Genomic DNA, 26948 nt, shown 5'->3' with positions numbered 1-26948 from the left:
TCTTTCTGTACCTTCAGCAATGGGTTAAATGCAATTTTTTATAAGTCAAAGGATCTTCTAGCTGGGCCCTTATTTCATTTACATAGTAACTTTTGTCCATTACTATGGTAGCTCCTCCCTTATCCGCCCCTTTAAGGATTACATCATTATTGTTTTTTAATGATAGAAGTGCTAAAGTATCACTTTTAGTGAAATTTCCTCCTTTATTATTCCTTTTCATGTGTTGTGTTTTGGCCTTATCCTTTCTTTTGGATTAATTTTTGTAGTTGTTTTACTTCATTTTCTACTAAATTTATGAAAGTGTTAATACTGTGATTTAGCACATTAGGGCAAAATAAGCTCTTTTTCCTAAGCCCAATTCTTGCAATGACAACACATTTTTATTTTGATTACATGCAGTTTTTGTCTGATTCGTGTCCTATCTAAACCATAGTTTCAGCTTAATATTTCTAAACAATCTGTGCAAGTCCTTAGCAAGTTAAAAAAAGTCAGTGTCCTTATACGGGCAGAAGGAAAGTCCATTGTTTAACACATTGAGCTCTTGTGATGTAAGGACATACTTAGATATATTTACTGCTGTCTCTTGTGGTTCATCTATTTCTTGTGAGTCTTCCGTTACGACTTCCTTACTTGTTCCTCCATAGGACGTTGCTTCTGTGATCCCTCTCTTGCGATGTTTGCGGCCTCCCCGGCGATATTGCTGTCGCCGCCGCTCTGGTCTAAAGCGGAATCAGTTGCTCCCTCTCATGACATATCCGATCGCCCAGAACCACTGCCATCCCGTAACTGCTGTTGCCTCCTCTGATTGGCCCTTCTGCGTGTACCGAATCTGTTAGTTTGTCTGTATGCTTGGTAACCTCCACGCCACTTATAGACTTTACCCGATTTGTATTCTTCTACGTCCTATTGGAACTTGGTTCTTTTAACCTCCTTAATGATGTTCTGTTCAGCCAAGAGTTTCTCATTGATCCTTTTGTCCAGATTATCCACCTCCTCTGGGGTAAGTGTGGCGAGCAGTTCTGCTTGTTGTTTCTTTGTTATATCCGATTGTACTTCTATTTCTTTTAATAAGGCTTAGTTTGCAGTAGCTGCCAAATGTAACAAGAGTCTCTTGTTACATTCGGCAGTTACTGCAAACTATCTGAAGGAATATCCTGCACCCTGTTCTATACTTGGTTTTCAATACGGCTGAGGTGGACTTGACACACAGGACTAACCTTCTTTGATTTGGAACAGATGCCGATCCTGAACCGCACTGGTTTTTAACTATCCTAATGCTTGTTTGATTTTTAATCTTGTAAGTAGCCATTTTTACTTTGCGCACTTAAGCCATATTAATTTTTATCGCACTTGAGTCGGGCTGCGCCTGTTCTGTTTTCTTTTTCAGCGCTTCCAGCAATAACCAGGACATGGAACAAGGTATTGATGGCAGTCAGCAGAGTCAGGTACCACGTTCAACATCACATTCAGCCCATACTAGAGGATTATGGAGGGTTTACCTTTAGGGGGTTGTCAAGGCAACAGTCCAAAAAAATAACCTGTCTGACAGGTCAGCTAGTAGCTGTTGGTGGGGTGCACTTTCGCCATGCTCAAAGGGGAGCATTTCAAGCAGTTGATGGAAGCAGCTACTCTACAATCCCTTTGTGCATTTCTTTCAGCAGGAGTGTAGTCCCCTCACTATACCGATGCTGTAATGCTGTGTTGAAGGAGGAGCTGGGGAAGAGGCTTCTGGACAGTTGGTGTACTTTACCACCAACTTATGTAGTCCTCCTATAGGCCATCATTCCTTCTTCTCTCTGAAAGCACACTGGTGGAAACCCAAGACATGTGATGAGGGTGAGGGTAGTGGTATTGCTAGTTGTAGTGCAGTAGCAGGCAGCTCCGGTCAGGGCAGATCATCAGGACTACCAATCATCCCTCCTTCATGCCGAGGTGTTGAATGAGCAGCATACTACTATAAATTTATTGCAGGCTCTTAGGAGGATGGTTGCACAGTGTTTAGGAGAGCGTGCCGGCACCAAGGAGGAAATTGTATTCATTGTCACCTAATATGGTGAAGGCTCTCCAGGAGGGTGACTTTATTGATGTGCGTTGTTTGGCTTAAATCCTCCACCTGGTGGTATCCCTGAAAGCAACTCTAGGTTAGCAACAATACTGGAACACTGCAGAAGGATTGCAGCCCACTTCTACCACAGTGTTAAAGCTAGTCAGCTCCTTAGGCAGGAACAGGAGAATATAGGGCTTCCCCAGCATGATCTTAAGCAAGACATAACTACTATATGGAACTAAACTTTGTATATTCTGGAATGTATCTTGGAGAGATCCATGCTATGGCTTCTGATTAATACATTGGCATTGGGAGTCCATTAGGCAGAGATGAGTGGACCAGGACCAATCAGTTAGTGGCAGTCCTAAAGCCTTTTTGGGATGTGACCAAAAACACTGCCAGTCTGGGTCAAGTCATACCCTTGTTCACTCACCTAATGAGCAATGCCTTCCTTAAAAATCATGAAGTGGTTCCTGGAGGGGTTCTTAACAGTAAGGTAGCAACACTTGTCAGAAGGCTGGAGGAGCAGCTCAAAGGTTGCATGCAGGACCATCTGGAGAAATGCCCTAAACTGATGCTGGCCACTTGTGTGATTTAAGGGAAAACCTGAAGGGATAAACAGATTCACAGGGTGTGTGAAGTCCGAGAAAAGGAGGGCATACTTTGTGAGGGAGAGGTGCAGCAGAGGGTGGCAGCTATTATTTTATTTCTTCCACCAGCAGTAGCACAACTCAGATGAGTGGATCAGCTGCATTTTGTTTAGACCAGTAGTATGTTTGGTGGGGAAGGGTAGTAGTACAAGTGCCTCAGACGTGGTAAAGGCTTATCTTTGTGAACCTCCTTTTCCCCCTACAGCAGACCCTCTGAGTAATTAGTATGACAAAAGGACTGTTTGGCCTACCATGGCTACTATAGCTCAGCAGCTCCTCTCTTGTGCCCCAACCACTGTGCAAAGTGATTTACATTAACTGGTAATATACTGAACCCTTAGCACTCACAAATCTCTCTGGAGCTCATGGAGCAAATGGCATTTCTCAAATTTAACATGCCAAAGCTAGATTAATTTTACAATGTGTTCCACTCCAGCTCCTGCCCTCCCTGCTCTGTGGTGGTCATCATCCGTCAATGCCAAATCCTTAGGGAACTACTGTCTGATGTATTTAAATGGCTCTAGGTATGTGTTTGCCCTCGTCCCCCCCTGCCTTTAGGTGTATTTTTGAGGTTTATATACTGTCAGGACTACCTACCTAGTCCAGTAATTCTGCTAACTGCTGTTGCTGCAACTCCTGCTCCTTCCCTCCCTTCTCCATGGTGGTCATCATCTGTCAAACCCTCAGGGAACTGCTGGCCACTGTGTCCAAGGGGTTCTATGCACTTGCTTGCCTTGCTCCACCTCTACCTGAAGGCGTATTTTTGAGGTTTATGTAGTGTCATGCCTACCTACCTAGTCCAGTAACTCTGTTGCCTGCTGCTGCCACTCCTGCTTCTGCTCTCTCTGATTTGTGGTGATCGTCAATGCTCAGGGAACTGATGGCCGCTGTGTTCAAAGGACTCTAAGCACATTTGTGCCCTCCTCCTCCCCTGCATGGAGGTGTACTTTTAAGGTTTATATACTGTCAGGCCTACCTACCTAGTCTAGTAACTGTGCTGCTGCCAGTCCTGCTCTTTTATTCCTTGCTCTTTGGTGGTCATCATCTGTCAGTTCTAAACCCTCACAGAACTGCTGGCCACTGTGTCCAAGGGGCTCTAGTTATATATTTGCCCTCCTCTTCCCCTGCCTGGAGGTGTATTTTTGAGGTTTATGTACTTTCAGGCCTACCTACCTAGTTGAGCAACTCTGCTGCCACTTCTGCTCCTGCCCTTCCTGCTCTGTGGTGGCATCTTCAATGCCAAATCCTCAGGGACCTGCTGGCCCTGTGTCCAATGGGCTCTAGACATGTGTTTGCCCTCCTCCTCCCCTGCCTGCAGGTGTATTTTTGAAGTTTATGTACTGTCAGGCCTTCATACCTAGCCCAAGAACTCTGCTGTTGGCTGCTGCTGCCACTCCTGCTACTACCCTTTCTGCTCTGTGGTGGTCATCATCGGTTAAAGTAAAATATCAAAGTAAACTGTTACCCGAGGTGTATTTTGAGGCCTACGTATTGTCAGGCTTATTTACCTAGTCCAGCAAGTCTGCTGCCTGCTGCTGCCACTCCTGCTCTGTGGTGATCATTATCCATCAATGTCAAATCCTCAGGGAACTGCTGCCCCCTGTGCCTAAGGGGCTCTATTCATGGGTTTGCCCTTCTCCTCCCTTGGAGGTGTATTTTTGAGGTATATGTACTGTCCGGTCTAACTAGTTCAGTAAATATGCAGCCTGCTGTTGCCGCCTCTCTTTCACTAATCCTTCTTTGAATTGACTGTCTGCCAAGCAGTAAAGGGAAAGCTGTGTGACAAGTATTTGGTAGGATTACAAAAACTCCTGATACAAGCAGTATAACAACCTTAATCCCAAAATGTTGTCCAGTCTCATGGACCCACAGAAATTTAATAAAGGACATTTAAAGGAACCGTCTACTACATAACTTTTATTGTTTAAAACGATAGATGATCCCTTTATTCCCCATTCCCCAGTTTTGAATAACCAACACAGTTATATTAACATACTTTTTACCTCTGTGATAACTTTGTGTCTAAGCCTCTGCAGACTGCCCCCTTATCTCAGTTCTTTTGGCAGACTTGCATTTTAGCCAATAAGTGCTGACTTATAAATAACTCCACAGGAGTGAGCACAATGTTATTTATATGGCACACATGAACTAGTGCTGTCTAGCTGTGAAAAATTGTCAACATGCACTGAGAAACGAGGCGGCCTTCAGGGGCTTAGAAATTAGCATATGAGCCTTCATAGGTTTAATTTTTTAACAAAGAATACCAATAGAACAAAGCACATTTGATGATTAAAGTAAATTGGAAGGTTATTTAAACTTGCATACCCTATCTGAATCATGAAAGTTTCATTTTGACTAGACGGTCCTTTAAAATCTATCAAGTGCGACTGCGTATTGTGACTTTACATTTGTGTTATTCAATCTCTGTCATGCATTACCATATAATCAATAGCTTGTTTTACAACACAACATAACAAGAGGAACAGTCGGTCCATAACATCAGGCTCATAGGCAATATGAAAAGATCAAGGAAAAATATTTTGTGCCAAATAAACTTACCTCTACCACCAGAAACTGCCTCTGTGAGTCTATCTCTAGGTCTGTCAGCAAACTCTATGCCTTTGGTCACAAGAACTTCTTTGATAGCGTTGAATCCTCTTACCACCACAAATGGAGTGGGTCCTAAGTATATACTGTACACGGGGCCAAACACCTTGGAAAACTATTAGTGTGGGAAATTTGAATTAAAATACAGAAAGGCAAGATTGTTTGTACGTTTCTCTCATATTTTTACTGTCACACATGCCCAAATAATTATTATCCAGAAATTTATGTTACTGTTTTTGAACAAAAAAAATATTTTTTTCATTAAACAGAAAGTGAAATTCACAAGCATTGCTAATTTTTAACACCCCAGAGAAAATATTAGACCAGATTACAAGAGGCGTGATATTTTTTTTCGCTTGCATGCTAACTGCGATCAAAGTGAAAAAATATTGCAGCAGTCTAAGCATGGATATTACAATTTGACCTCTGTATTTCACTCTTACAATGACTTTTTACTTTTAACTTTTAATACACAAGCTAATGCGGCCACAATATTTGTTTCTTTCAGTGCAGTCAGTGTGCGAGCAAAAGAAGGGCAAAGGGGTATTCCCTGCATGCAGTAATCATTATACAAGGATTTTATACTGCAAACTCAACCCCAGTCTTGTGCAACCAACTACACAAGAACAGAGCTTTTCAATCCTGTTTAAGTTCCTACGAGATTAGGAAATTAGAAATTACATGTTCATAAAAAACTCCACAGCTTGATAAATAAAGCCCTTTATATATTTAAGCCCAACAAAGATGCTAAACACATAGAGGAAGTCCTGCATGGTAGCTGCAAGCAGAAAACGTTTTGTGAGTTGTGGGGTTGTGCGACTGTTGTTCCTGATTGGCTGATTGACTATATCCTGCTAAGAATTTCTGATGGATTGAAATTGGTGCCCTGTAGTTTCGGGTTCTAATAAATAGTACTATAAGAAAATGCCCATTAACATATTTCCTATATTAAAGGGATATAATACCTATATGCTAAATCACTTGATTTAGCATATAGGTATTATTATTATTATGCTGCAGCATTACTGTAAAAAGCTGACAAGAAAATATCACCTGAGCATCTCTATGTAAAAAAGTAAGATATTTTACATAAAAATGACTTCGTCCCACAACAGTAAGTGCTCAGTAAACAGTTATCCTTCAGCTACTGCCCAGCTGCTGGTTAGAAAAAAAAATTGCCAATCAGCATCAGTAGTGCTTATGTCATGCTTTGGTTTACTGTGATCTTCTGAGATGTTATTAAAATCTCACGAGATTTCATAGTAAACTTCCTTAAACTTAGTAAGGAAAAAACATGACTGTAACTGCACACATGCCATATGCACGCTACCTAGCAAGTCCTGGAAGTACCATCCTGATTGGCTGCTGAGAATATTTTGAGGTTAAAAAAAACTTCCTTTTTTACATACAGATGCTTAGGTGTTATAGCTTTTTACAGCTATGCTGCATCACTTTAAAGAGTCCCTTTAATTGTATGCTATTTATTGCAACTAAAGGTGTTAAATATAATATGACAGCAATAACAGAAGATCATAGTGTAATGTTCTATGGAGTCATGGAAGACTAACAATAATAAAAAAAAATCCATGTTGGCACTAGGGTTGCCACTTTTTCTGGAAAAAAATACTGACCATGCTCATTAGCATAAAATTGCATAAATAATTATACCTCATAAATTAGAAACTAAAGCTGCTATGACTAATTTTAAATGATTATTGGTTTATAATTAAATTCTAATATATATTCAGAATTTTTTTTATCATGATAGTGTCTTTATTTCTATATTTAATGTTTATTTTTAGCTTTGACCTGATCCTTAAAAATGCAGAGACCTGTCAGTAAAATACTGGCTGGGGGTAAATTTCTCTCTTTAAAATAGTGCAAGTATTTGACATTCTGAAATATATTACCTATAGTATAGTTCTGCATTCTGCAGTTGCTAAAGCCTGAATAAATACATTTGTGCATGTTTAAATATTGAAATATCATACAATATTAAAGTGAATGTAAAGTTTCATCAATTACTGCCCGTTTTTTAAAAATACTAATTAAAAAAGGGGCACTTTCATTGATGAAACTTTACATTGCACCATAGTTGTAGAAATGCTTACCTCTTGGTCTTGAAAGACGGATCGCTGATGATGTCACTTCCCCCGCCCATCGCAAGCCTCTTCCTACGTCAGAAATGATGAATCCGGCCTTCCTCCAATCACGGCGTTGCTTTAAGCAATGCTTCCCCCGGGGGGGGGGGGCGATATTGAAGAATGCCGGCTTGCTACGGGCTGGTGAAGCGCAGGAGTGACTTTCAAGACAAAGAGGTAAATATTTCTACAAATATTGTGCAATGTAAAGTTTCATCAATGAAAGTGCCCCTGTTTTTAATAGTATTTTTATCATCAGACACTAGGGATGGGTAAAATTAATTTTAACAAATTTGTTCGTATCGAATGTTTGCTTAACATTCTAACATTTGTTTTATATAATAGTATTTCTAATGCTATCTGTAAATGTAATATTCGATTCAAATTTTTCTAATAATTTGATTTTAATTATGCAATATTCTAATCTATATATTTGTAATAGTATTTCTAATCCTCTCTTAAAATTTAATATTCAAATTATGGAATATTCAAAATAGAAACATTAGAATTGGTATATTTGTATCTCATGTTTACATTTACTACATTCCCTACCACATGAACTATTAAACTTCTGAATATTTATTTATTTGTTAAATCGAATGTTACATTCGAAAATTTGAATGTGGATATTCAATTTCATTATGAACATTCGAAAATAAAAGTAACATTCGATTACCGAATGTTAATGGATTTTCATTCTTATCAACATTTGATTGTCCAAACTGAATGTCCACAGGAATATTTGTTCTACCAAACGAATTACTCTTTCAGCACATTCGCCTATCCCTATCTGACACACAATCACTTTGTAGATTATAAGAGGAGAGCAAAAATGCTATCACTATGCTGCACTAACATTGCTAGAGCGCAATCTATATTGCTTCCTTCTTTAATCTCTTATTACAAGTTCAAAATAAAATATAGTGCTCAAGCAAATGTCTGGGACGCTCTAACATCTGGATGTCGGATAGCACTGATGTGCTAAATCTGCACTATCCCTTGAAAGCATAGGGTGCACTAAATAAAAAGCCCGTTTGAAAAGAAAATGGAATAAGGGCGAATTGACCCCTACTTACCTGAGGAATGGATGGCTCCGCTGAAGAGGTGGAGTTGGATAGGAGGGGTTATAAACCCTCCCCTGCTGGAAACGTCAGAAGCCATTTTTCAGGAGCAAGACGGCAGGTGTTGTTGCTGATGGAGAGCCTTTTGCAGGAGTTGTTGGAGGCGGCCAGGAGTCATGGAGAGCAGTGGATCCGGGACCGGTTGCCTGGTGCAGGTGCGGCCGCATCTGGAGTTCCGGCAGGAGGAACGGCATCCCGGAGCGGAGCACGGCCGGCCAGGAGGTCGAGGCCTCCAGAACGGCTCAGTCCGGAGGCGCACGGCAGCAGGCTGAGGAGCGGAGGTGGTGGGCCTGGCAGCCAGGTGACGAGGTCAGCGAGATCGGATGCCGGGAGGAGTCGTCGGACCGGAGCAGTAGCGGAGGTACGGCAGGCGCCGGTACCGGCCGATGACGTCAGGGACGAGCGACGTCGCGAGGAGCCGGGAGCAGCCCGGGGTAGGAGTAGGCCCGGGAGAGCCAGTCGGAGAGGCGGAGGCGGTAACAGGAACGGTAAGTGACGCTGAGTTATCGCAGAGGGGGGCTTATAAAAAAAAAAAAAAAAAAGGGGGGCTTGGTGCAGGCGGCAAGTCTCTGGTGCCGGGAGTGGCCATCCATAAGGCCGGGGGATGGAGGTAGGATGGCGAAGGGAACTTTAAGCAAGGGGCCAGCCGGCAGGAGGTAGAAAAGGGATAAGAGTTAGGGGCATGCCAGTTAAGGCTGTATTAGGGGTGGCCAGCTATAAGGCCTAGGGAGGCGTCAGGCAGCAGCGATAGGGAATTGGTTATCAGGTCAGTAGGCGGCCGGCTGAGAAAAGTACAGAGATGAGGAGTCGGGGGTATGCCGTAACAGGCCTTCTTAGTTAGGGCTGAGTTGAGGACATCGCACGTGGCGCCACGCGGTATGGGCGGGAAATCACTTGTGAGGCTGCAGGACGCCGGCACGGCTTGCGGGGGGGGACCACGTTTAGGCCTCAGTGTGTGGAGGATAGGGCTGTGTGATAACGGGTAGGGGCAAGTTAGGTTACTGGCTCCGCGCAGGGCGGGACAGCAAATGGGAGGCTATCGGGTCACTCGTATGGTGTGCAGGGGAGGCCGCAGCTGGCCCTCAGTAGTTTGGCGGCAGCGACGTGGGGGCCGTGGATGGAACGGGGGAAGGCTTATGGAGGGGTGCCAATAAGAAATGCGGGCTGGGGGTGAGAGGGGCACTCAATAAGGGCACGGCTGGGGTGGGGGGCCTTTACAGTTACTAAAGGGGGTTTTTTGATAGGGGATCACCTGTGCATGTAAGAGTTGAGGGGGGGGGGGGGGGGGGCGGTAGTTGTGGGGCTCAGTACCATGGGAGGCCTAGACGAAAAAGGGGACCCAGCATGAAGCTTATGACGGGTTTTTTTTCTCAGGAGGGAAGAGGGGGGATTGGAGTCGGGGGGGGGGGGGGGGGAGCATGTATTGATGGTTTGTCTCATTTCAGGGCCAGAGGTGGCTGTAGGAAGGGGAGTTGAGGCTCGAGAGGACAGGAGCAATGAGGACACACCACGTCCGGAGCTGTTGGTGGAGACGCCGCTGGTCTTGGAGGCCAGTGGCAATTTCGACGAAGAAGAGGATCCTCTGGAGGACACGTCATCGGGTTCGGCTGGCCAGGTAGGGAATCTTTCTGTCTTGGCGCAGCTTATACAGTTGTTGTCTCCACCACGGAGAATTGGGGGGGAGGGTCAGGGTACAGAGGTGAATGTAACGGGAGTGAGACAGGGCGGGGGCGGGGAGGATTCTAATACTGTATCTCTTCCACAGGCAATAAGGGTGGTGAGCAGGAGGGGGAGTGACGTATCACCCGCAGGTAGAGCAAGGGGGTCTGGCGGACGCCGGAGGTCTAGGTCCCCATTGAGGGGGCCTCGGGGAGGTGGTCGCAGTCCCTCCCCAACATGGGGCCGGGTGGAGAGAGAGCAGGACCGGAGCAGACACGGCAGGGGGCGTTCTCCTGCACGACGTGATGGAGTGCGTAGGAGACTGGACGCGAGTGGAGGCCGGGAGACGGACAGGGAGCGCAGGAGAGACCCGGCGCCGGTCAGGTGCCAGGAGCCAGTATTGGGGCAGCAGCCTGCAGGTGAGGTGGCAACTGGGGGGGCTCCTGTGGGGAGTGTTTCGGGAGGAGAGAGAGAGACTATTGTAGCGAGCTTGAGGGGTATTTTGCTGGCATTAGAGAAACCAGGTAGCAGTGTGGGTACGGTGGCATCGGCCTGGGTGGAGCCGGGGTCAGGAACCCCGGCTCCGGTCCCACAGACGGGAGATGGCCCAGCGGCTGTCGCGGCGGCGACGGGCGGAGGGGAAGTTACTAGAGTGCCGGAAGGGGCCCTTAGAAGACCTTGCTTATGTTCGGTGGGCCCGCTGGGTATCCACCTTACAAGCGAGTTGAGGGAAAAGATAGCTAAGAGGGAATTCGTGGAAATCTTCTCCTTGCTTCCACTAGAGCAAGTATTGGAGGTAAAGGAGGACGAGAAGGAAAAGGGGAAAAAGGAGGAAGAGGAGAGAAAAAAGCGGTGGAGAAAAATTCCCAAAACATCCGGGAATTGGACTCGGGCCTTCCATATCTTGGCTAGCGTGGTTTGTGAAAAAACCCCGGAACAGGGAGCCCATTTGTTTTGTTACCTTGATGAAATATCAAGTGCACACAGGACTTACGGGGGAATGGCGTGGTGGAGATATGATGAGGGGTTTCGTCAGCGGATGGCGGTCCGTCCCGAAATGAGGTGGGACGATAGAGACATGGGGATTTGGTTAGAAATCATGACCCCGTTACGGGGGAGCAATTCCTTTCGTGGCTTTGGGCAAGCAAGTGGGAGTAGTGGGGCAAGTAGTGGGCCGGGAGCGGCCATTAGGAAGGGCCTGTGCTTCCAGTTCAACGAGGGTCAGTGTAGGTTCGGCACCTCGTGCAAATACAAGCACGAGTGTTCATTTTGCGGAGGCATGCATTCTGGGGCAAAGTGCTTCAAGAAGGGAAAATCCGGAACCCGTGCGGGGGACGTGGGTTCACCGAGCACGGACACCGGTGAGGGTAGAAAAGATGGTGCCGTGGTTAGGGGAGTACGCCCTTGAGCGGGGTCACGCGGGGGACGCGGAGTTGATTTTGACCGGTTTTAGTACAGGGTTCGTAATTCCGTGTAAGGAACAGGTTGTTTCGGGAGTTGTGGGTAACCTGAAGTCGGGTAGGGAGTTTCCGGAGATTTTAAGGGAAAAGTTGTGGAAGGAGGTGAATTTGGGCAGGATGGCGGGTCCGTTTCGAGACCCGCCATTGCCGAACCTCAGGGTGTCACCGCTGGGGGTAGTCCCAAAGAAATCGCCGGGGCAATTCCGGATGATCCATCACCTGTCATACCCGAAAGGACTGTCAGTAAACGATGGTATCGACCCTGAGCTAGTTTCAGTCAAATACGCGTCCTTCGATAAGGCAGTGGCGGTGGTAAGGGCAGCGGGTAGGGGAGCATTGATGGCGAAGGCCGATGTGGAATCCGCTTTTCGCCTTTTACCGGTGCACCCGAAGTGTCATCATCTGTTGGGTTGCAAGATGGATGGTCAATATTTTGTGGACATGTGCCTCCCTATGGGCTGTTCGATATCCTGTTCATATTTTGAAAGGTTCAGCTCATTTGTGGAATGGGTGGTGAAGAGGAAGACGGGGAAGTTCTCTGTAGTCCATTATTTGGACGACTTCTTCTTTGTCGGACCCGCGGGTTCGGATGTTTGCGAATCATTGGTTAAGGTGTTCGGGGAGGTGACCAGGGAGTTTGGTATTCCGGTGGCGCCCGAGAAGTCGGAGGGCCCGTCCACAAATTTGACTTTTCTGGGAATTGAAGTGGACTCAGTCAAAATGGAGTGCAGACTCCCGAATGACAAAATCCGGGACTTGCTGATGGTAATCGAAAAGGCGTTGAGGAGTGAAAAGGTGGTGTTACGGGAGGTTCAGTCTATCTTGGGTAAGCTGAACTTCGCGTGCCGCATCATACCCATTGGGAGGGTATTTTGTCGGCGGCTATCTTTGGCAACGGTGGGGGTTTCAAGCCCAAAGTTCCATATTCGGCTGAATAGGGAGGTTAAAGAGGACCTAAAAGTGTGGAAAATCTTTTTGGAAGATTTTAACGGACGGCTATTGATTCAAGAAACAGGGTGGTCGGACGACCAGCTGTGTCTTTATACGGACGCGTCGGGGGCTCATGGCTTCGGGGCATTTTTAGATGGACACTGGTGTGCGGCAGGGTGGCCGCCAGAATGGAGGTCCTGGGGGCTGACCAAAAACTTAACGTTTTTGGAGCTTTTTCCGTTGGTGGTAGCATTGTGGATCTGGCCGCAAAGATTGAGTAATAAGAGAGTTTGTTTTCATTCGGACAATTTGGGGGTAGTGTGGGCCATTAATAGGCTTACGGCTAACTCGCCGGCGGTTATAAGGCTACTCAGGGTTTTTGTACTGGAGTGTTTGCGGTGCAATATTTCCTTTAGAGCAGTGCATGTTCCTGGTCGGTACAATGTGATTGCTGATTCTCTGTCCCGATTCCAGTGGGACAGATTCCGGGAGGTGGCCCCGCACGCGGACAAGGAGGGAGTCGAATGCCCGGGGGATCTGTGGCAGCTCGGTTGTCAGGAGCATTGAATCTGGTGAAGGGGGCGGTAGCCCCGAGCACATGGAGGGCTTACGCCCGAGTGTGGCTGTTGTGGTGGAAAGTTGTGGAACAGGAGATTGCACAGGGATCAGGCGAAGGGGAACTAGGGATACTCCTTCAGTGGATACAAAGTTGGAGGAGAGAGAGGCTATCGCCCTCGGAGTGTCGCAAGAGGATGTCGGCATTAGCGTTTCTGTTTCAGATGCTGGGAGGGGAGGATTGGACTAAGGTGTTCATAGTTCGTATGGCAGTGAGAGGTTTGTGTAGAGGCGGTGTTCGGCCGGATGGCCGGAGACCGATTACTTATGCTATCTTATTGGGGATAGTGGAGAGATTGAGGGAAGTGTGTTCATCACGTCAGGAGGAGCTGTTGTTCAAAACGGCTTTTGTGCTGGCTTTTTTCGGGGCATTCCGGGTGTCAGAGCTGATGGGTAGGAATCGTTGGGACCAAAGTGGTCTGGGGAGGCAGGATGTCGTGATGACGGATGGGTTCGTAGAGCTGTGTGTGCGGAGGTCCAAAACGGACCAGGCAGGGAAGGGGTCTGTCATAAGGTTGCGGGAGATTGGGGGGAGATGTTGCCCGGTGGCTGTAGTACGGGAGTATTTGGGGGAGACCGGTCACCGGACTGGGCCGTTGTTGGTTCATGCAGACGGCTCTTCCCTGTCCAGGTTTCAGTTCACGGCGGTATTGCGGAGGGGACTCGTGTTGTTGGGTTTGGAGGGAGCAGAGTTCGGTTCTCACTCATTCAGGATAGGGGCAGCTACGGAGGCAGCGAACCTGGGTCTGGATAAGGAAATTATTAAGAGGATTGGGAGATGGAGGTCAGAGAGATTCCGGGGGTATGTGAGGCCGGGTTTGGTGTTGCAGTAGGAACTGTCTTATGTGGTGTGATCTCTTTCATTCAACAGGCCCGGTGAAGTGTTGGATTATAGGACATTCATATGTCTTTTGGGCCAGAAAGGCAGCGGCAGTTAAAGATAATGGTTTGCAGTTGGGTTTTTCAGAAGAGAGAATTTCACTGAGATGGTTTGGGATCCGGGGCATGAAGTGGGACCAAGTGGTGGGAACGGTGGTGGACTATGCAAGAAGGTTTGGCCCCCCTAAGGTGTTATTGGTCCACGCAGGGGGGAATGATTTGGGCCTCATGCCCCAGAGGGACCTGGTTGAAAAAATAAAAGGGGATTTTAGGAGGCTCCGGGAATTGTTCTCGGGCATAACAATTATATGGTCCGAGATTGAAACAAGGTTGGTTTGGCGATCTGCTTGGGATTTTAAAAAACTAGAGGCGTCTAGACGCAAGGTGAACAGAACGATCAGTGGCTTTGTTAAAAGGTTGGGGGGCATCGGGCTCCGACACGTTGAATTCGAGGGTGAGTCTGGTAGGTGTTTCTACCTAAAGGACGGGGTGCACTTAAATGAGGTGGGTTTGCACCTTTTCAATTTTACATTAAAAGAGGGGATCGAAAAGGCCTTGGCTTTGGGTGGCGGTACTCGCTGAGGGCGAGTGGTGGCGGGGGTGCTTGCTAAGATCTATTGAGGCTTACGCCTGGTGGATGGTGGATGCACTTTGGTTGGTAGCGAAAAGAAAGGTGATGGGGTACGCCCCGCCCAAAAGGGGTGGGGGCTTAGAGAGATGTCAATTGGCAAGCACTGTTAGTGTTCAAAGTGTAAATAAAGTTGAAAATGTTGAATCAAAGTTCTATTGGTTAATATTCGTTAATAAAATAAGCTGCGGCCTTTTCTTCCCAAGAAATTGTGTGGTGGTCTTTTGTTAAGGTAAAGAAATGAGTAATGGGTAATGTGGGGTCAAGAAAAAGCCCGTTTGAAAAGAAAATGGAATAAGGGCGAATTGACCCCTACTTACCTGAGGAATGGATGGCTCCGCTGAAGAGGTGGAGTTGGATAGGAGGGGTTATAAACCCTCCCCTGCTGGAAACGTCAGAAGCCATTTTTCAGGAGCAAGACGGCAGGTGTTGTTGCCCGCCCTCCCTCCCTGTGGTAGTGTGCATTTGTCGCAGCTAGGCGGGGGTGCTTGCTAAGATCTATTGAGGCTTACGCCTGGTGGATGGTGGATGCACTTTGGTTGGTAGCGGAAAAGAAAGGTGATGGGGTACGCCCCGCCCAAAAGGGGTGGGGGCTTAGAGAGATGTCAATTGGCAAGCACTGTTAGTGTTCAAAGTGTAAATAAAGTTGAAAATGTTGAATCAAAGTTCTATTGGTTAATATTCGTTAATAAAATAAGCTGCGGCCTTTTCTTCCCAAGAAATTGTGTGGTGGTCTTTTGTTAAGGTAAAGAAATGAGTAATGGGTAATGTGGGGTCAAACATATTAGCTGTATTAAAATTTTCTGGTACATTTTTTACAATTCACTTGCAATACCAGATTGTGATAAATTCTATTACAGATTACAGATGGAGAGCTATATATCGCGATATTTGCACTCCACTGAGTAATACCAGCGCACACTAATATGCTCTGTAAATGCAAGCTCATGTTTGCATTGCTGGGAAATATTGCGCTGGTGTAGGCTCCAATGGGAGTTCATTCTGATGCCGTCAGAGACATGATAAGAACTAAAGTGCAGCGAAGGGGGTAAGTAGCGCAGCGATGGCAGAAGTTTGTAAATATATATATGTATATGATTATATGCATGTATATTTATGTGTATATACACATAATAACACATAAATATATATACGTATATAAGCATATACATATATATTTACTAGGAACACACAGCTCCCATAAACCCTAATGTAAAGGCACTTTTCAATGACGTTTTTATTTTTCTAACACCCCTCTCCCACCAACTTTATTCAGCTCCCAAAAACTGCCTAGTGCAGTTGTTTTTTATTTTAAAAAATGCTTTTTTTTAATAAAAAACTAAAATGCCCTCTATTTTGAGTGCATTTGGGGCACTTTTAGAAAATTAGCCAAGGATTGGATCTCTGGTTTATTTCCTGGGTGCTATTTAAAGTACAGTTCACCCAAAAATGTTCTCCCATTTAAATTGTTCCCAATGATTCGTTTTACCTGCTGGAGTGCATTAAATGGTTCACAGGTAGTTCCTTTACCCCTATTTTGGCCTTTGAAATAGCTGATTTAGCTTGTGGTTTCCCAACCTATACTGAAAGTTTTCATACTGGAGTCTCAGCTATTGAATAGCCGAAGTAAACACAGCCAGCAGAATAAATTACACTCTCAGTGGGGTGCAGGCTAGTTAACAAATAAAATGATAGTTTTCCATTGTTCTCTCTAGGAGCGAGATTACATATGCGGCACAGGCTTCAGCACAACTGCTGAAACCCGCGCGGCCCGTAATTTCACCTCACACATCGGGGAATCACATAAACTCCGAAGGCAGTTCATAAAGTGCCGTAAGTCGGATAAACTAGCGATGTCCAGAAATGTGAGTAAATACAAATTTCCTGGAGTCGCCAGTGACTTACAACACTTTAGAAACTGCCGGTGCTTAAGAAAAAAAAAAAAGTTACATCTCCAGTAAAAGTCTAACCCGCCTCCCAAAAATAAAACGGACATGTAAAAACCCCTGTATCCGCAATCCTCCACACATTGCAACTAATAATAAAAGTATTAACCCCTAAACTGACAACCCCCCACAATGCAATATGCCTAATTAAACTATTAACCCCTAATCTGCCATTCATTCACATCGCAATCTACCTAATAAATGTATTAACCCCTAACCACCATTCCTCCACATTGCACTCTACCTAATAAATCTATTAACCCCTAATCCGCCATTCATCCACATCGCGATCCACCTAATAAATGTATTAACCCCTAACCCACCATTCATCCACATCGGGATCTACCTAATAAATCTATTAACTCCTAATCCGCCATTCACTTAAATCACAATCTACCTAATAAATGTATTAACCCCTAAACCGCCAAAGCCCCACATCACAAAGTAACTAATTTACTTATTAACCCCTAAACCCCCACATCACAATATAAACCTAATTAATCTATTAACACCTAAACCGCCAACCCTCCCACAAAGAAAATAACTCATTTAATTACTAAGCCCTCTAACCTAACACCCCATAAATTAAACCCAAATTACATAAAATACTAAATTAAAATTAAAATTAAAAATCCTAACAGTACTTAAAAAAAAAAAAACTAAGATTAAATTAAATTAATCTAAAATTACAAAAAATAAAAGGTCTAACATTACAGAAAATAATAAACCAAATTATCAAAAATAAAAAAATAAACCTAATCCCTATGGCCTAGATTTAGAGTTTGGCGGTAGCCGTGAAAACCAGCGTTAGAGGCTCCTAACGCTGGTTTTAGCCTACCACCGGTATTTGGAGTCACTCAAAAAAGGGTCTAACGCTCACTTTTCAGCTGCGACTTTTCCATACCGCAGATCCCCTTACGTAAATTACGTATCCTATCTTTTCAATGGGATCTTTCTAACTCCGGTATTTAGAGTCGTGGCTGAAGTGAGCGTTAGAAATCTAACGACAAAACTCCAGCCGCAGAAAAAAGTCAGTAGTTAAGAGCTTTCTGGGCTAACGCCGGTTCATAAAGCTCTTAACTACTGTACTCTAAAGTACACTAACACCCATAAACTACCTATGTACCCCTAAACCGAGGTCCCCCCACATCGCCGCCACTCGATTAATTTTTTTTAACCCCTAATCTGCCGACCGCCACCTACGTTATACTTATGTACCCCTAATCTGCTGCCCTTAACACCGCCGACCCCTGTATTATATTTATTAACCCCTAATCTGCCCCCCACAACGTCGCCACCAACTACCTACAATAATTAACCCCTAATCTGCCGACCGCAAAGCGCCGCTACTTAAATTATCCTTATGTACCCCTAATCTGCTGCCCCTAACACCGCCGACCCCTATATTATATTTATTAACCCCTAATCTGCCCCCCACAACGTCAACTCCACCTGCCTACACTTATTAACCCCTAATCTGCCGAGCGGACCGCACCGCTACTCTATTAAATTTATTAACCCCTAAAGCTAATTCTAACCCTAACCCTAACACCCCCCTAAGTTAAATATAATTTTATTCTAACAAAATAAATGATCTCTTATTAAATAACTTATTCCTATTTAAAGCTAAATACTTACCTGTAAAATAAACCCTAATATAGCTACAATATAAATTATAATTACATTGTAGCTATTTTAGGATTAATATTTATTTTACAGGCAACTTTGTAATTATTTTAACCAGGTACAATAGCTATTAAATAGTTATTAACTATTTAATAGTTACCTAGTTAAAATAATAACAAAATTACCTATAAAATAAATCCTAACCTAAGTTACAATTAAACCTAACACTACACTATCATTAAATTAATTAAATAAAATACCTACAATTACCTACAATTAAACCTAACACTACACTATCAATAAATTAATTAAATACAATATCTACAAATAACTACAATGAAATAAACTAACTAAAGTACAAAAAATAAAAAAGAACTAAGTTACAAAAAATAAAAAAATATTTACAAACATAAGAAAAATATTACAACAATTTTAAACTAATTACACCTACTCTAAGCCCCCTAATAAAATAACAAAGCCCCCCAAAATAAAAAAATGCCCTACCCTATTCTAAATTACTAAAGTTCAAAGCTCTTTTACCTTACCAGCTCTGAAAAGGGCCCTTTGCGGGGCATGCCCCAAAGAATTCAGCTCTTTTGCCTGTAAAAAAAAACATACAATACCCCCCCCCCAACATTACAACCCACCACCCACATACCCCTAATCTAACCCAAACCCCCTTAAATAAACCTAACACTAAGCCCATGAAGATCTTCCTACCTTGTCTTCACCATGCCAGGTATGACCGTCCGTTCCAGGCTCCGATATCTTCATCTAAGCCCAAGCGGGGGCTAGACATCCATCATCCGACGGCTGAAGAAGTCCAGAAGAGGCTCCAAAGTCTTCATCCTATCCGGGAAGAAGAGTAGATCCGGACCGGCAACCATCATCTTCCAAGCGGCATCTTCTATCTTCATCCGATGAGGACCGGCTCCATCCTGAAGACCCCCACCGCGGACCCATCTTCATCCGGCGACGTCCAACTGAAGAATGACGGTTCCTTTAAGGGACGTAATCCAAGATGGCGTCCCTCGAATTCCGATTGGCTGATAGGATTCTATCAGCCAATCGGAATTAAGGTAGGAAAATTCTGATTGGCTGATGGAATCAGCCAATCAGAATCAAGTTCAATACGATTGGCTGATGCGACCAGCCAATCAGATTGAGCTTGCATTCTATTGGCTGATCGGAACAGCCAATAGAATGCAAGCTCAATCTGATTGGCTGATCGAATCAGCCAATCGGATTGAACTTCATTCTGATTGGTTGATTCCATCAGCCAATCAGAATTTTCCTACCTTAATTCCGATTGGCTGATAGAATCCTATCAGCCAATCGGAATTCGAGGGACGCCATCTTGGATGACGCCATTTAAATGAACCGTCATTCGTCGTTCAGTCGTCGGCCAGGATGGATGTTCCGCGTCGGAGGTCTTCAGGATGCTGCCGCTCTGCTCCGGATGGATGACGATAGAAGATGCTGCTTGGATGAAGACTTCAATCGGATGGAAGACCTCTTCTGCCCCGCTTGGATGAAGACTTCTACCGGATCATGGACATCTTCAGCCCCCCGCCTGGGCTTGGATCAGGACATCGGAGGAGCTCTTCTGGACCGATCGGTGAACCTGGTATGGTGAAGATAAGGTAGGAAGATCTTCAGGGGCTTAGTGTTAGGTTTATTTAAGGGGGGTTTAGGTTAGATTAGGGGTATGTGGGTGGTGGGTTGTAATGTTGGGGGGGGGGGGGTATTGTATGTTTTTTTTTACAGGCAAAAGAGCTGAACTTCTTGGGGCATGCCCCGCAAAGGGCCCTGTTCAGGGCTGGTAAGGTAAAAGAGCTTTGAACTTTAGTAATTTAGAATAGGGTAGGGCATTTTTTTATTTTGGGGGGCTTTGTTATTTTATTAGGGGGCTTAGAGTAGGTGTAATTAGTTTAAAATTGTTGTAATATTTTTCTTATGTTTGTAAATATTTTTTTATTTTTTGTAACTTAGTTCTTTTTTATTTTTTGTACTTTAGTTAGTTTATTTCATTGTAGTTATTTGTAGATATTGTATTTAATTAATGTATTGATAGTGTAGTGTTAGGTTTAATTGTAGGTAATTGTAGATATTTTATTTTATTTATTTAATGATAGTGTAGTGTTAGGTTTAATTGTAACTTAGGTTAGGATTTATTTTACAGGTAATTTTGTTATTATTTTAACTAGGTAACTATTAAATAGTTAATAACTATTTAATAGCTATTGTACCTGGTTAAAATAATTACAAAGTTGCCTGTAAAATAAATATTAATCCTAAAATAGCTACAATGTAATTATAATTTATATTGTAGCTATATTAGGATTTATTTTACCGGTAAGTATTTAGCTTTAAATAGGAATAATTTATTTAATAAGAGTTAATTAATTTCGTTAGATTAAAATTATATTTAACTTAGGGGGGTGTTAGTGTTAGGGTTAGACTTAGCTTTAGGGGTTAATACATTTATTAGAATAGCGGTGAGCTCCAGTCATCAGATTAGGGGTTAATAATTGAAGTTAGGTGTCGGCGATGTTAGGGAGGGCAGATTAGGGGTTAATACTATTTATTATAGGGTTAGTGAGGCGGATTAGGGGTTAATAACTTTATTATAATAGCGGTGCGGTCCGCTCGGCAGATTAGGGGTTAATAAGTGTAGGTAGGTAGCAGCGACGTTGTGGGGGGCAGATTAGGGGTTAATAAATTTAATATAGGGGTCGGCGGTGTTAGGGACAGCAGATTAGGGGTTCGTAGCTATAATGTAGGTTGCGGCGGTGTACGGAGCGGCAGATTAGGGGTTAAAAATAATATGCAGGGGTCAGCGATAGCGGGGGCGGCAGATTAGGGGTTAATAAGTGTAAGGCTAGGGGTGTTTAGACTCGGGGTACATGTTAGAGTGTTAGGTGCAGACGTAGGAAGTGTTTCCCCATAGTAAACAATGGGGCTGCGTTAGGAGCTGAACGCAGCTTTTTTGCAGGTGTTAGGTTTTTTTTCAGCTCAAACAGCCCCATTGTTTTCTATGGGGGAATCGTGCACGAGCACGTTTTTGAGGCTGGCCGCGTCCGTAAGCAACTCTGGTATCGAGAGTTGCAGTAGCGTTAAATTATGCTCTACGCTCCCTTTTTGGAGCCTAACGCAGCCATTCTGTGGACTCTCAATACCAGATTTATTTTAGAGGTGCGGCCAGAAAAAAGCCAGCGTTAGCTACGCGGGTCGTTACCGACAAAACTCTAAATCTAGCCGTATGAAAATAAAAAAGCCCCCCAAAATAAAAACACCCCCTAATCTAATACTAAACTACCAATAGCCTTTAAAAAGGGCATTTTGTAGGGCATTGCCCTAAGTTAAACAGCTCTTTTACCTTTAAAAAATACTAATTCCGCCTAACAGTAAACCCCCACATCCACCAAACCCCACAAAATAAAAAATTTACGCTATAAAAAACCTAAGCTACCCATTGCCCCTAAAAGGGCATTTGTATGGGCATTACCCTTAAAAAGGCATTCAGCTCTTTTACCGCGCAATAAAATCCCTAATCTAAAAGCTAAAAAAATTAAAAAATTTTAAAAAAAAGCCTAAATCTAACCAACAGATAGGTACTCATGGTTCCTGAAGTCCAGCAGTGAAGTCTTCTTCCATCGCGGCGACCTCTTCTATCTTCCTCCAGGACCACGGAACTGAAGACTGGCTGATTTGAACGACCAATAGGATTTCAGTAGCTCTCATCCTATTGGCTGATTTGAATTTGAAGATTCAAATCACCCAATAGGAATGCAAGGTACGATATATTTAAACGCATAACTTGCATTCAATAATTAGTGTACGGCGGTGATCATAAAAAAAAGGATCCTCCACACTCCATGGCTATGTGGTTGCTGGTCTTCAGTTCCGCGGTCGCAGGTCTTCAGTTCCGCGGTCCTGGATGAAGATAGAAGAGGTTGCTACGGAAGAAGATGTCGCCGCTAGGAAGAAGACTTCAACTGTGAGTATCTATCTGGGGGTTAGACTTAGGCTTTTTTTTTGGAGGGGCGTGGGTGGTTAGTTTTTAGATTAGGGATTTAATGGACACATGTTAAAGAGCTGAATGCCCCCTTAGGATTTTTTTAGTGTTAGGTTTTTTATTTTGGGGGGTTTGCTGTTAGGGGGAACTTAGTTTTTTTAAATGTAAAATAGTTGTTTAACTTAGGGCAATGCCCTACAAAAGGCCCTTTTAAGGGCTATTGGTAGTTTAGTTTAGATTAGTTTGTTTTTTTATTTGGGGGGGGGGCTTTTTATTTTCATAGGGATTAGGTTTAATTTTTTTTTTTTGATAATTTAATCTATTATTTTCTGTTAGACTTTTTATTTTTGTAATTTTAGATTAATTTAAATTAAGTAATGTTCGTTTTTTTATTTTAATTGTAAATTAGTATTTTTTCATTTTAGGTAATTGGGGTTAATTTAGGGGGTGTTAGGTTAGGGGAATTAGTAATTTAATTAGTAAATTGCATTGTGGCGGGTTGGCGGTTTAGGAGTTAATAGCTTAATTAGGTTAATTGCGTTGTGGGGGGTTGGCGGTTTAGGGGTTAATAGATGTACTAGGTTTATTGCATTGTGGGGGTTCAGTAGATTAGGCGTTAATATACTTTATTAGGTAGTTTTTGATGTGGGTGAATGGCGGATTAGGGGTTAATAGTTTAATTAGGCATATTGCGATGTTGAAGTTGGCAGATTAGGGGTTAATATACTTTATAAGTTATTGTGGTGGGGGTTTGCAGTTGATAGGTAGATAGATATTGCACATGAGTTAGGTGTTAGTTATTATTTTCAGGGAATTACACTGCTTACATTTTCAGCACAAGGCTTGCTGAGTCTGCCTATGTGTGGCGAGGTGAAAATGAAGTAAAATGTCTCTATTTTCGCCTCGTAAGTCCTTGAGCTGAATATGTGATACCGATTTGTTACGTGGCTCTATGTTAGCTTATGGAGTAAAAATAGCGTCCGACGGGTGAAATATACTTGCCGTATATGTGATAGCAAAACTGGACTAAACACTGGCGTTGCCGGCTTTAGTTTTCCAGACAAATATAAGATAAGGAAGCAAGTGTATGTACACAATGTGATAACATAATGAGATATGATATTACCTGAAGCTCAGCCCATTTTAATAGGTTGTGGTTTAAAAGCACAAAACCAGCTACTTCATATACACAAATACACCTGAAGATGCAAATTCTCATACATTTTATACTCTGCAGCTGGTATAACAAGTCATTGAAAATACATTCATATAAAAACAATTTTACAGTGTACTGTCCCTTTAATACCATGAGCTTGCGGTAGCAATAACCAGCCACTTATAATGGATGATAAATTATCACGCACCCGCACACGGGCAAATTTGCCTGTTTGCGGACATGCAATAATTTTGCGCTCCACTTGTAATCTAGCCTTGAGTGGGCAAACATTCATCATTGAGCTCTTGGAATATTCTCATAAAATCCTTCTCCACACATTGCTTTCACACAGATAACAGCACTCGGCCCCTGCACTTATATACCACACGCACCTTCTGCGCACATTCACATACCTCCTGTAAATCTTTGAGGGTATTTCTGAAATCCATCTGAAGCAGATTGCCCACAAAAGGCAGAGCCATTGGACCTGGCGGGAATCCTTTTGGCCTTGACATCTTCCAAAAAAGAAGACCCATTAGGGCCAAACAGAGCAGTAGAGCTGAACAGACTTCCATGATGCTATATACTGAAAGGTAGTGCAGCCCTTTCTGCTTAGTCAGAAGGCTGTGTGATTGTGCAAACCTTTTCATAAAGGCAGCAGGGGTTATTTATACAGGTGGTTAAATTCTTCCCACCTACAAGGGGAGGTTGTGTCAGAGCACAAAATAAGCTTCTTCCTACTGGAAGCTTTTGCATCATGTAAATCATTACATTACATACAGTAAAATTAACATATAGAAAGAACACCCTTACTAAATTAAAATACATTTTGCTAAATACTTGTTTTATCCAACAATTGATGGTTTATACATGTTTGTATTTGTATATGAGTAGTTGATTCCTGAATTTGTAAAACTCTTGTGTCAAACAAGGATCTGTCAAATTTAGAGAGAATACATTTTCTTGAATATTAGAGCAATAACTTCAGAGCACATTTCAGTGGGTGATGGCTATAGCCACTATTGGAATGCTGAGCAATTTGTTTAAATAATTAAAGGGACATGAAACCCAATTTTTTTTTCTCACGACTGTAGGGTTGCCACCCGTCCCTTAAAATACAGAACACTTATAATTACACATGCTGCAGGGTGTGCAGGGAGGAATATGAATAGTGCTGTCCAGAAAACAATACATGTTCCTCCCTAAACACCCTGCAGCATGTGTAACTCATAAGTGTCCAGGAAAACATGGCTGAAGTCGCAACCCTAGACAGAGTACAATTTCAAATAACATTCCAATTTACTTCTATTATTTCATTTGCTTCATTCTTCAGATATCCTTTGTTAAATAGCAATGCATATGTGTGAGAAAATCACACAAGGTATCTATGTGCAGCAACCAAACAGCAGCTACTAAGCCTATTTAGCTATGCCTCCAACAAAGGATATCAAGAGAATGAAGCAAATTAAATAATAGAAGTAAATTGGAAAGTTGTTTAAAATCGCATGTTCTTTCTAAATCATGAAAGAAAAAATGGGTTTATGTCCCTTTAAAGTGAAAAGTACATTTGTTCTGAATACTAAATTAGTGAGGGACCATTTTTATGTCTGGTTAGGTTACTTTTGCCATGGTAAATTAATTAAACCTTCCAAAAGATTCCACAAGCTCTGTGTAAAAGGTATAATTAATATTTTTGGCAGTGTTTCAGGTCCCTTTAAAATAGTACTTGCATTAACATTGCATAAACTTTACTGAGGATGATGTAAGGAAAGCTTCTGAGCAGGGTGTGTTCAAAACAGCAACTGGCGCTGAAAGGGTTTGGTTAAGGTATTTAACTATTTGTAACATTTGTACCTGCTAAGAAGCTCAGTTATCACAAGTGTTTCTAACCTTTAGTCTTCCAGTACTTCTAACAGATCAAAAATTTAGTATATCTCTGCTTATGGTAATTAGTGGCTTTACTGCACACAAGCAGGTAATAATCAATACCTTGACCCCAAGAGTCATCGATTGCCGTCCCCTTTTAATAAAGTTTAAATTACCTTAAATCATCCAACAATTAAAGAATACACAGACACCTGTTGCTTGGTAAAAATACTGGCCACAGCCTGTTTATTAAATAACAAATTTAAAACACCAACCCCTAGATTTAGAGTTCTGCGGCCAAAGGGGTGCGTTAGCTATGCATGCTTTTTTTCTCCTGCACCTTTTAAATACCGCTGGTATTTAGAGTTCACAGAAGGGCTGCGTTAGGCTCCAAAAAGGGAGCGTATAACATAATTTACCGCCACTGCAACTCTAAATACCATCTTACGGACACGGCCAGCTTAAAAAATGTGCTTGTGCACGATTCCCCCATAGGAAACAATGGGGCCGTTTGAGCTGAAAAAAAACCTAACACCTGCAAAAAAGAAGCGTTCAGCTCCTAACGCAGCCCCATTGTTTCCTATGGGGAAACACTTCCTAAGTCTGCACCTAACACCCTAACATGTACCCCGAGTCTAAACACTCCTAACCTTAAACTTATTAACCCCTAATCTGCCACCCCCGCTATCGCTGACCCCTGCATATTTTTTTAACCCCTAATCTGTGTGCTCCGTACACTGCCGCAACCTACGTTATCCCTATGTACCCCTAATCTGCTGCCCCTAACACCGCCGACCCCTATATTATATTTATTAACCCATAATCTGCCGCCGCCAATGTCGCTGCCACCTACCTACACTTATTAACCCCTAATCTGCCGGACCTCACCGCTACTATAATAAAGTTATTAACCCCTAATCCGCCTCACTCCCGCCTCAATAACCCTATAATAAATATTATTAACCCCTAATCTGCCCAGTTATATTAAAATGTGTTACCTCTGTGATTACCTTGTATCTAAGTCTCTGCAAACAGCCCTCTTATCTCAGTTATATTAATATACTATTTACCTTGTATCTAAGCCTCTGCAAACTGCTCCCTTATCTCAGTGCTTTGACAGACATGCAGATTGGCCGATCATTGCAGGCTCCTAAATAACTCCACGGGATTAAGCACAATGTTATCTAATATGAAACACATGAACGAGTTATGTCTAACTGCGAAAAACTTTAAAAATACTCTGAGCTAAGAGGTGGTTCCAACAGTTTAGAAATCAGTTTGAGCCTAGCTAGGTTTAGCTGTAAAAAAAATGCCACCAAGGGAACAAAGCCAATCCAATGATAAAAATTCCACTAGAAAATTGTTTAAAGTTTCAAGCCACATCCGAATCATGAACATTTTTATTAGAGTGGCGGCGATGTGGGGGGGCCTTGGTTTAGAGGTACATAGGTAGTTTATGGGTGTTAGTGTACTTTAGAGCACAGTAGTTAAGAGCTTTATAAACCGGCGTTAGCCCATAAAGCTCTTAACTCCTGGCTTTTCTCTGCGGCTGGAGTCTTGTCGTTATATTTCTAACCCTCACTTCAGCCAAGACTCTAA

At 43.2% G+C, this 26948-nt stretch overlaps 1 protein-coding gene across 1 annotated transcript in view; it reads right to left on the bottom strand.

The window, feature by feature from the left end:
- Positions 1-24118, bottom strand: part of LOC128647725 (cytochrome P450 2J6-like) — a 77135-nt gene extending 53017 nt beyond the window's left edge. The window contains exons 1-2 of the mRNA XM_053700466.1: positions 23897-24118; positions 5257-5419 (exon numbers count right to left, since the gene is read on the bottom strand). Coding sequence (XP_053556441.1) covers positions 5257-5419; positions 23897-24058 — 325 coding nt within the window. The 5' untranslated portion in view covers positions 24059-24118. The remainder of the gene's footprint in view (positions 1-5256; positions 5420-23896) is intronic.
- Positions 24119-26948: the final 2830 nt, after the last annotated feature.

This window comes from Bombina bombina, chromosome 1 (assembly GCF_027579735.1).
Source record: "Bombina bombina isolate aBomBom1 chromosome 1, aBomBom1.pri, whole genome shotgun sequence".
NCBI lineage: Eukaryota > Metazoa > Chordata > Amphibia > Anura > Bombinatoridae > Bombina > Bombina bombina.
The sequence above is the reverse complement of the archived record's forward strand: the minus strand, read 5'-3'. Positions and strand labels throughout refer to the sequence as shown.